At 39.9% G+C, this 11,609-nt stretch overlaps 1 protein-coding gene across 5 annotated transcripts in view; it reads right to left on the bottom strand.

Moving 5' to 3' along the window:
• SYT14 (synaptotagmin 14) overlaps positions 1–11,609 on the bottom strand; it is a 166,096-nt gene that overhangs the window by 85,347 nt on the left and 69,140 nt on the right. For all 5 annotated transcript variants that reach the window (XM_025209305.1, XM_014521968.2, XM_014521969.2 and 2 more), the window contains one exon: positions 7,939–8,157. In XM_025209305.1, coding sequence (XP_025065090.1) covers positions 7,939–8,157 — 219 coding nt within the window. The remainder of the gene's footprint in view (positions 1–7,938; positions 8,158–11,609) is intronic.

Genomic DNA, 11,609 nt, shown 5'->3' with positions numbered 1-11,609 from the left:
CAATCCCAGACGTACCCTTTTCCCGCCGGCTTGATTTACGGACGGATTCACTGGCTTGGGCCCTGCCAGCTGGAACAACTCACGTGGTTGTTCAGACAACCGGACCATCTGCGTCGCAACTACAGGCGGCGTAAGTAAATGTTTTTGCAACCATTAAACCTTGTCTGCCTCTCCATTCACCAGCCCGCCCTGACAAAGGAGCAATTTCTAACTCACCTCGAGGCAGCTCTGGCCGTCCGAGACATAATTCAGATTCAGAGATTTGGCCACTGAATCGGACCAAATCGAATCAGGAACCAAAGTTTCGCGCAGTCCTAATGAACTCTGTTATCAATTCCCCACCGGGCTAATCAAAACCTTCTTCCAGAGCCTGGCCACACCCCCCTCAGCTCAGTACTGTGGAAGGGAGGGGAGGACTGCTCTAGCACCCCCTGGTGTCTAGCCTAAGCCACTGCAGGCATGTGCCTGCATTTCTGGAATGGAAAAGGAATGTCTATCCACCTCCAAACTGGTTCAAGCTTTGCGGGTTAGAACAACTTGCAAAGCTTGAATCAATTCAGGCTTAGGCTTTCTGAATGTCTGTCCCTAGCTATGAAGACATTCTCTGCAAGCTAGCGATAGAAAGAGACACTGTAAAAAGTTATGTAATCAGTCAGACCTCTAAGATCAGATTCTCTGCTCCTTATGCAGAGGCAGAAAACAGAAAGCGAGGAAGCCACAGTCCAAAAAACACACCAGAAGGTACTTAAAACCTAGCTAGGGATAAAGGCTAGGAAAGGTAAACTACAAAAATAACCCCTTGTTCTACCTTCAAAGTATGGAAAATCCAGTAGTATCTGCTTGATGGAAGATGGAATATCAGATTCTCGTTTAAAAGAGCTAAAGCTTCCACACTACAATATTTTGGTACTCCCATATGTTTCAAAAAAAGTTGAGAAAGGTAAAGCAGTCAGACTCTAAACACATGGATCATTAAGGACAAGGCAGGGCAGGGTGGCACCTTAAAGCATTTAGACACATACTTTTCCATGCTGCAATGTGATGGAGATCTGGCACATTGGAAACTTGATTAATCTAGTCTGTTCCACATGTGACCTGATGTGCATCGCATTGCATCACTTGCAGTTGTACATGTGGTGAAATGTGTATCAGTGCAGAGAAAATGGCGGCAGTACACTTTTGAACTAAAACACCTTTGATGCATTTTAGTCAAAAGATTACTGCCATGTTCTGCATACTGACGTGCATTTTGCCAACTGTATGCGACACAGCTCTGGACAACAAAGTGCCTGGCGCTGCAGCATATACACGTGTAAAAAATGGCCTTAGAGACTACCTAATTCAGAAAGGCTTGAGTCATCATAGGTGACGAAAATAAGGTACAAAAGCATGCCTCTCTCAACCAAATAGTCTCTAAAGTACTGCCCTGCCTTCTGCCTGACTTCACGGTGAAATGGCTAACCACTTCTCTCTATGACTGAATCACAGAACTCCACTGAATGTGATGCTATCAAAAATAAATAAAATAAAAAGGAAATGGAATCAGTCATTGTATTGCACATGGTAATCTACAGCTAAGTAGATAATAGTTCTGACTGCTTACATTATCTGTTACACTATGATGCCAGTGGCTTCATCTCACACCTGGAACCACACTCCAGATTTGCTGCCTATCATTTGGAGTTTTGCACAACTGATGAAAAGATCTGGACTAGGGATGCTTAGTCAGAGCCAGCCCAGGGGAACTTAAGACACTTCTGCATGCTGTCATGAATATAAAGAATAGAATCTTTTTTCTCCTCTGGGTGCTAGGGATTCAGAGGATTTGTTGCTTTCAGAAGCAAGGAAAAAAAATCTACGACTAACATCTGTCTGCAAAGTCTCACTTTCAACATGCTTGTCTTAATAGCCTCAACTAAAAAAAAACCTCTCATCTTCTGGATCCCTCAAAGTACTGTTTTTCTGAAGAAAAAAATGACCTCTTCTGTAGAATTGTTAGAAGAGAACAAAGGCATGGGAATTTGCTTGTATGAATGTGTGCAGGTTTTAAAGTTTAGGAAGGAGCCATCAGAGGCAGTAAGACATGATGGATTAGACATTATCTGTTAAGAATTCATATAGTAGAGTCTCTGTAAAATTATGACTAAGATATCAACAATTTGCTTCAAGTTTCAAAATATAAAGTTTACTGAAAATTTGAAACTTGAGTTTTGTGAACAAACCCATTTCTTCACCTACAATACCAGTATTTTGGATTTTTAGAAATTAAAATTTTAAAAATCTCAGTTATGTCACTATTTCTGCTACTGGTTTACATTCTGCAAAGAAACATTAACAAAGTATGAAATATTTACTCTATATTTTGAGATAAAGGATTCCTCTCATGTAAACATGAGCCAGACACAGCAGCTCAGACAATATCATGTAATTAAGGGAGAATATTTTGTATTTAATAGGGTCATAAGAGCATTTGAAATAATTTGGAAAGTAACTACTCTTTCAGGAAGTGGGAGGATATCATTAAAGATGAAATGGCAATCATACTAGGATAGGAACAAAGAAGAAAAGTGATTCCACGCTCTGAGTTTACAGTTACTAAAACCCCAGATGCTCTCTTAGCTAATATTTTAATGAGCAAGTTGGAACATAACTATATCCAAAAAAGGTAAAGGATATTATCTGATCCTGAGTTGAACCAAGACATTGACACTCAGGAAAAAAAGGATAAGCGCAAACACAGAACTCTAGAACAATTTAACTTGACTCTGATTTGATCTTCTCTTGATTTTCTACTAAACTAGACTTTATTTAGACATTAAGGAATCTGAGGCTGTTTCTAAGGTAATTTACTAAAGCCTGTCATAAAAAGAAAAATCATCTTGTGGACTCTGAAGGTAAGCATACCTCTAACTGCAATTCAGATGAGAAACTTTCATTAAATCAAAAGTAAATTCAGATTCTGCAGAATTTCAATATAATATATGCTACAGAAGTGATACAGATCCAGTTCCTAGGCAGATGACTGACATTGCAGAACTAGAGAAATATTTACTAAATTGCTTAATATAAATGTAATGAAGCAAATGAAGAGGTTTAACACAGTACAAGGAAAATATATCATTAGAAAAACAGCAATTGTGCAAAAATATTGGTAAATTATTACTTGTTTTCTTTACTTAAAGATTAAATGTTATATAATGATGCTATCAGCCCTATGCTGCTAGGTAGAAAAGAAAGATTAATATGGCCATCTAGAGGACAAAAGAATAAAATGAAAACATGACACATTTGCTTATGTTTTCAAACTTCAAAATAATGCATTTTGAAAATATTTACATCCTATAAACCTGAAATCAAATGTGTTAGCTATTAGCACATGTTTTTCCATTGGCAATAAGCAAATTTTAGGTTATCATGATTGAGGTTTCGTAATTTGCAATTAGAAAACCAAGTAACATCAAATAATTCAATTGGCCTTAACCTCATTTGCTCAGAAAGCAAGATTCTGTTTATTATCTATTTTATTACAAACTTCTGTGCATGCTTTATTGTTGGGGTTTGTTTGTTTTTTAAACAAAAAAGGAGAGTTGTCAAGAAAAAAATTAAATAAAAAGAAATGTCCAAGGTACAGGAAGATACAGTTATGGCTCCCTTCTTTAAAAAGAAAAGTATGACATGATGCAGGAAAAAGGACAGAACTTCAGATTAATACCAAAAAGAAAACCAGATAACTGCTTCGAAAATGGAAAACCATGGTATTTTTTATCAGCTCATGCGGTCTTTGATCTGGTGTGGAATTCTTACTGATGTCAACAGGAACTATACATTTTAATGTTTGGAAAATATGACCATAATGTCTAGGATCTAAACATGGGAAAAATAATTAAATTTATGAAAAATTAAGAACATGGGGAAAATATATTAATAAGTACTACAACTATTTCTTTTATTACACTTTCCCTTTTATACATATTTAGATGTTTTTGCCCAAATAATTTTTAAAAATCTCTATTATTTTTCTTTACACTTTCTGTAAACTATCCACTGAAAAAAAACCTCTCAGGATTGTTATGATGCCTCAAGTGTCAAGGATTGATATTAAATTTCAAGAAACAGCAAAACTTGGTATTGTAAAATTTACAATCAAGCAGCTAAAATGTTCCTTAATGTTCTTCATTTTTAATCTGAGATTAGCAAATTGCTTCTCTGAAGTTGTATGAACTAGCTGGCTATGATCTCCAGCCTCTGTCTATGGATTGCAGGTTTGCTTTATCAGCTGCCCACTTTCTCTGTCACTAAAGTTCTAAGATGCATGGCCTGCCTTCCAGGGCGAATAAAAAGCAATCAGGCATACTCTCTTCCTTATTTTTTCCTGTAATCAAAGCAAATATTTATGAAAAAAATTATTAATGTGGGAACTTTGCCATTATATTTGAAATGGTTTTGGGAGAACTAAAAAGTATCAACAAATTATATATTGCAGTGTACTAAAGCAGTATAAAAAAAATATTATGCTAGCTTTTTACTGCCTTGAATACTATTATTGCACAGCATCTTGGAGACTAACAATAGATCATTATAAAATATGGGCCTGATTCTGCAACTGCTTTACACACAGGTGTACCAAGAATTGCAGGTAGATTTCCTGGAACTCTAAACACTGGGATTAAATGTCCACTTACATACAACAGCTAAAGCAAAATAACCAGTCCAAAAATTATAACTATTATAGTGACAACTGTAAAACTTTTTGTTGTAAATAAAAATATAGAATATATATATAAAAGAATGAGAGACACAAAAATGTTTTTCCAAATTTTGAACACCCTCCCAATAAATTAAATGTATAACTATTTAAAAGGTTAGTTTAACACTTACATTTATGAAATTTAAAAGTTAGACATTATATCTCCCCTGCCCTTTTTTGTGCATTTGTTTGAATGGAGACAGGATCTAGAAGTGTGGGCATTGATGGCATTTGCAGCAGGACACAGGAAACAAATGGCTGACAAACTCTTAGCTGCTGCACTTTGAATCTCCTACCAGAGACTCAAACCATGCTCAAAAATTTACCAGGATAAAAGGGTAGCTTGCATGAGCTGCAGCAGTTTTGAGGCAGACGATAAAAGAAGATGATTTTAAGATGGAATTTAATCTGCCTATTGACATAGAGAAATTTGACAGCTCTGCAAGACTGAAGCTCAAGAGTAGAGAAGGGAAGATGGAAGAAGAAATTCAGGAGATAGTTTACAATACAAATACCAGCAATTTTGAGATGGGAGGAAGAGGAGTAAATGTATGAAGAAGTAGCCTCCACTAGTTAGGAGACAGGCAAAGACTGCTGGGGCTATAATAGAGTCTGCATCTCTTATTTGTTCTTATTCCTTGGTACCAACATCTCCCTTTCTCAACCCATCTAGCATCTCTTAACCTTGTCCCTGAAATGGTGCCAGATAAGCTGGCTCCCCACAAAAAACTCATAGGAAGGTGGCAAAGAAGAAAGTGTAGATGCTACTGTTGACAAGTATAAATAGATAAAGGAACTGAAACAGAAAGTATTTAGTATACCCTCTGCCCTTATTCCCATAAACCTTTCTTCATGCAAGTGCCTCTTAAGTAGCCAGTACCCATCACTTTCCCATTTTCATCTGTATTGTTGGAACTCGGGCTCACCTATCTCCTAAAGTCCAATTTCAAAGACAAAAAGGCACTAAGGAGTTTTGATGACAACAAGTCCGATGAAAAGGAGTCAGTCTTTAAGATGGCACTCTGCCTTGCCTTCTGCCTGAACAAGAAAAGAGAATCAACTTACTCTGTTTCAGGCTTCCAATACATGTCATCCATTTTGTCTCTGTGATAGAGATCATCAGTGATTGCATAACTAGTCCCTGTTTTCCAAACCAAAATGTGGGAGAGATCATAAAAACAAAATCCTTAATTTAAGAGATAAACAACCTTTTCAATAGGGAAAAGAAACAAATTAGACTTTCAAACCAGTCAGAGAATCACATATGAGATTTCCAAACTTTCTACATAGTTAAGAGCTGATACTAACCTAGTCTGAAATTAGATTCACTGTTTTGGACAATACACTAACAATTTTATTATGTATACAATTTAAAATGTAAGATTTCTTATCCAAAAATGTCTAATTAATGCACCCATGTAAAAATCAGTACCTGATTTTTTTTTTTACCTGTATCTCAAACAAAACTCCCTTCTTCTTGCTTGTTAATAAATATAAATAAAGTTTTTCATCTTCAGCTATTTTCAAGAATAAATGGTGCTTGCGTGCCATCTAGGTCAACTGAAAAGAGGAACTTAGTAGAGATGCACTGATACATCACTTCAGTTTCAGATCTATACTGATATAAAGAAAATTGGCTGTATTGGAGATCGACTCGATGGGGCTGATAATTTGGCCGATAAATGCCCCTGCATGCGCACAGCTGCAGCACGCAGGCAGCAAGGAACACAACCCGGCAGTGTGGAGAGCTGGCTCCAGCTGGTAAGTCCATTATGGTGGAAGGGCAGAGGGGAGGGAAGGGGCAGATCAACCCTCCCCCCCATACTGAGGGAGGGGGAAGGGGCAGGGACAGACACTTCCCAGTCAAGTTGGGGCGGGGCATGAGAGACCCGCAGCTTGTTGGGGAGGAGGGGGTGGCTCCCGTCGCTGCTTGCACCCCGGGAGCTTGCATGTACACGCTGCTTGCATGTACCCTCTAGATCTGCATGGGGCAGGGCAGGAGCTACAGCCATGCCAAATTTTGTTGTAGCTCCCTCCCAGCACTGCAACTGCACACCCGGCGCAGCCCTGGCTCAACCCCTGGCTCCCCCCACATGCCGGCAAGAGCCGGGGCTGTGCCAGGCATGCGGTGGTGGCCTTGGGAGGGAGCTACAGCGAAATTTGGGGTGGCTGCAGCCCCCACCCCGAGTCCGGCCTCTGGCAATAAGAGCTCAGTACAGCCCCAGCTCCAGCCCGTGGCTGCAGCCTACCCACCCCACTCTGCACAGATCCAGGTGGGACATGCCCCACCGTGCCCTTCCAGGGTGCAAGCAGCAGTGAGAGCCACCCCCCAACCAACCTGCAGGTTCACCCTGCCCCACACTATGCTCCACTCAGGCACCGCTTGTCCTTACCCCTGTTCCCTCCATCACTGCAGGGGACGTTGATATGCCCCCTCATGCCCCTTCCCTCCCACAACAGAGTTACCAGCTGAAGACAGCTCTCCACACTGCATCAGAAACTGGGTCAGTATTGGCTGATATGGCTCCTTAAAGATCAGATATTGGTATCGGCCAAAAAAAAAAAAAAATCTCTATCTGTATACCCCTAGCACTTAGTTATTTCCATGATGCACTGAGGATTAAAAAAAATGTTGCAAGAAAAGTAGGGCTGATTTTCAGAAGAAAAGTGACCTTCAATGCCATGGCAGAGTTTTATTAATAAAACACTAACTTTTCTGACCTCTCTTTTTGAAACAAGAAAGAGGAGGTATTCCTGTAATTTACATAGTAAAAACATAACAGAACAACTTTACTGAATAATAAAACCAACTTCAGAGTTATGGCAGCCACCGAGTGCATATTATATACAGAATCCCGTAATGTGTCATACTTCTGCATTTACACTACCTTAAAAATCATCAGGATTTCCCACAATAGAACTTAAAGGCAGTTTTTCAAAGAAGTTATTGCTGATAAAAGTTGCACAATATTCTTTCCTCCCATATTAAGTTCCATATGGAGTACTTCCATGAAGGACAAGAACATACATTTTCATCTATTTTTGTAGTGTATTCTGATACAAGAAATATTTAGGAGTCACTAGCAGACAGTGACTATTTCTAAATAAGAGTCTTTAAAGGCAGTATTCTGATCCACATTATAACTTGAAAATGAGGGATGAAGACAGAACTTTTGTAAACTATACCTTACCTTCATCTATTGAAGCTTCACTACTGTAACCATCATACTCTGCAGACAGAGGGCTATATTTTTGTCTGGTTTCCCAAAGGTAATTTTTCTGCTGCCTGCTATCTACCACTGTTGGTCTGGAACTGTGTGTTCTGGACAAGGCTTCATGGTATTTACCCAGTGCCTCATCTTCACTTTCAGAAGATGAGCCATGCTGGTCTTTATTCATGTACGAGTTGTCTGTTTGGAGAAAACAGAAATGTAAATGATACACTGTAGCTCAAGAGGAAGTGCAATAAATTAATCAATAAACAAATATTTCAAAAGGTTACAGAAATTTTAGACAAAAGTATAAAATATATTAACAAAGTGGTGTTATACATGTGCCAGACTAAGGGCCATGTTGCACCTTACACCATGAGCCGCACAAAAGTCGATTGGTGTTAGTGCTAGATCAAAGTCATGCTGCAGGCAAGCAGAAGCCTGGAGGACTGAAAGGTAAGTCCCCCATCTCCAATTCCTACCTGTCCTCTGCTCCCTAAGGCTGCCCCAGTTTCCCCTTGACCTCAGGGCATTACTTACTTATGGCTACCTGTGCTGTCTGTCCCAAGGAATCACGCAAGGAATGTTGAAACTGCTTGCCCAGCCTCTGCTGTTGCTGGGCTGCTGCTCTTCTGACTCAGAGCAGCAGCAGCAGGAACAGGCAGGCAGTTTAGCCCTTCCCTGCCTGCTCCTAGCGGGACACAGCATGGGCAACCACCAGTAACTGGGAGATGAGGGAGGCAGTGAGCAGAGATATGGAGAACTTATGGGGGAGGGTGAGCCCCCCCTGAGACGAGAGCCCCCTGTAAGATTTGAAAATCATAACCTGAGGGCAGGTCTTCAATTTTATTAGGGCATCGTGATGGGCAGCATTTTTTTTATTTTTTTTTTGCAGACCCTCCACAAGAGTCAAAGTGTAATTCGAACCCTGGTGTTTACACTACGATGTAGCCTAGTGTACCTGCAGCTTTGTGTTACATGAGCTGCATAGAACAGATCAGAGATAATCCTGTCTTGAATTGGTGTAGCTTTGAGCTGCATAACAAGTACTTAAAACTAGTGTCAGGTGTTAATATGCAGGCAATCTAGGGGTCAAGAGCATCAGGAGCCGCCCAAAATTATTGTGGAACAAGGCTCTAAATTTGTAATAGCTCATAGGAATTTTTGTTATTTTTTGGTAAATGCAGAATGGTTGTACATCTCTAGACAAGAAATAATATTTAATAGGAAATCTAATTTTTACTAAGAAGCAGACATCCAACTTCAAAAATCAATTCTTAATTAAAAAATAAAAAGCTCATTAGACTTTACATAAAGCAATTAGAAACCACACTGCAATGTCATATTTTGGAGTATGGACTGCTGTCTAAGTCAGCTCCCAATTTTCCAAGTGATTTATATCATAGTATTAAGTATAAATAAAATTCTCAAGTCAAAAGGAAAATCTATGACATGATTACTTTAAGCTTTTCAGGTTAACACCACCAAAGAATCCAGATAACTGGGGGGGGGGGGGGGGGGGGGGGGGATGGAATACAGCCTTACTATTTCAGTTCATTTGTTTTTTAAATATAAAATAATCTATTCAGAGTTTAAAACAGGTGCTTACAACACACACACACACACACACACACACACACACAAGAATAGATGTGAAGCTTGTAGGAAAGCATTAATTAAAATGAAAATTATAAATAGATATATAGGACTTCAGTTAATTTACAATGATTGATCCTCATCCAATTTCTGCAATTAGAAACAGGGTCTCCCAACAGGCATTAAGTAACATCTAAGACTATATAACAGTTTATATTCTTGTTTTCTGTTTTTCACCCAGTCTTTACACCTGAAATCCTCTCCTTGATAGCTAACACTTTCCATATTGTTCTCTTTTAAATGTTATTATTTCTGAAAAAATGAACAAATGTTCAGATTTCTTTTTTAGCCTAAGTTTATTTTTCTACTAAATTTCAACTTTCAAACTACAGCCATTTAGTTTTAGGGATATATTTTAAATGACAATTTTTATAACAGGACTCTAACTTGGGAGAGTGCAAACTACATACCACAGAAAAAAGTTATTTTGATTTTTAAAAGTCACACTGTAATAGACTGATTCCTTTTCATTGGGCTCAGAGCAAAATTATACCCAGTACGCAACAGAGCAAAATTACCCATTTTACAAGGACTGGGAAAAGACTCTTGTGGCTTTTGAAGTAGGCTGGGACCTGATGCATCATACAGTATACAAAAGAATTGAAAGAGAAATATGGCCAAATCTGTATGGTATGCAGAAACGGAGGCAAAGGAATTCTGTGACTCAGAGGACCTATGGAGAATAAAGAAGGGCAGCAGAATCACTGCATGCAACTGCACTGAACTTCATTAGGGTGCAGACAGAAGTGCGGCTCCCTGCTGTGATTGAGAAGGCTTTGCAGGAAGCATTCTGAGTTACCATGATCGCCCTGAGCAAACAGAAGTTTGTTGTTGGTTTGGGGGGGGGGGGGGTAGGAATGGAAGGATGGAAATTAGCTGCTGGTTGGGAGCCTGCAGCCAGTTTTCCCTAGCAATGACCCTCCCCTCTCCCAGCCTGTCCATCTGAGAATGGGAGGGGGAGAAAGGGAGGAGAGGGAGCTTGTTTTAGTGGTTCACCTGCCCCAGCCGACTCTGGAGGGTGGTGCAGGTGAATTGGAGTCCCCCCCCACCTCAGGGGGCTAGGGGGGCTCCAATACACCCATCCCACCCTCCAACAGGGGCTGAAAAACCCGCAGACTGAACTCCGTCTGCTCCCTTTTCCCCCTCCCATTCTGAAAACAGCTCGAGGCTGGCAGAAAGGGAAAACAAGTTACAGAAGACTATTTTGAAACATCTTCATCTGACCTCTCATGCAATGAAGGGTCAGATTTTCACCAAATTGGCCATTTTTAAGCTGTCTGCTGCAGTGCACTTGTATTTGGTCACAACTATAAACTACTTTCTGTGGCCAGTTTGGGCGAACACTGTTACATCTGTCTGGACCCTAAATCTTTGTTTTTCCCCATGCTCACCTTAGTAACTTCATAGCATGAGAAGACACATAGATGAAGGAAATGTTGAAAGGGGTTCTTTTCCATTTTCCCTTTGCTACCATAGACAATATATTTTTATTTTCCTTATCCAAGTGCCATAAATTACTTCTTCACAGCAAACCATTTCCAAAAGAGAATGTTGCCAATCACAAACATATAGTTCTTAAAGTGCACAGGAATCAAGCTCCCTCCCAGACTTTTTAATTGCTTCACCAGAGCTGTACCAATAGGCTGGCTGAGGCTGTTTGCCCAGGTAAATTCAATGAACCCAAGCTCCTTAAACTGACTACAGCTTAAAGTTTATAAATGTAAATTGGTGTACGTAGGAAGGTGGCTCCTTTCCCAACACCAGTTTTCTCCCAGTCTGAATGTAAGATATGCACCCACCCCCAAGTTCCTTTTTTCCCCCTCTCATTCTAGTTAGGCATTTTCTGCCTCCACAATGCATGCCAGCTGAGGGGGTGGCAAGTACTGAAAGCACAGGAGAGAGAGTTCCCCTATTTTCTGGTCTGGTGCTTAGCCTCACAGATGCTCCCCAAAACAAAGAACGTCAATTGCAGGGGGGGAGGGGGGGAAGATCAG

This window comes from Alligator sinensis, unplaced genomic scaffold (assembly GCF_000455745.1).
Source record: "Alligator sinensis unplaced genomic scaffold, ASM45574v1 scaffold633_1, whole genome shotgun sequence".
NCBI lineage: Eukaryota > Metazoa > Chordata > Crocodylia > Alligatoridae > Alligator > Alligator sinensis.
Note: the sequence above shows the minus strand (reverse complement) of the source record. Positions and strands in the feature narration are given on the sequence as shown.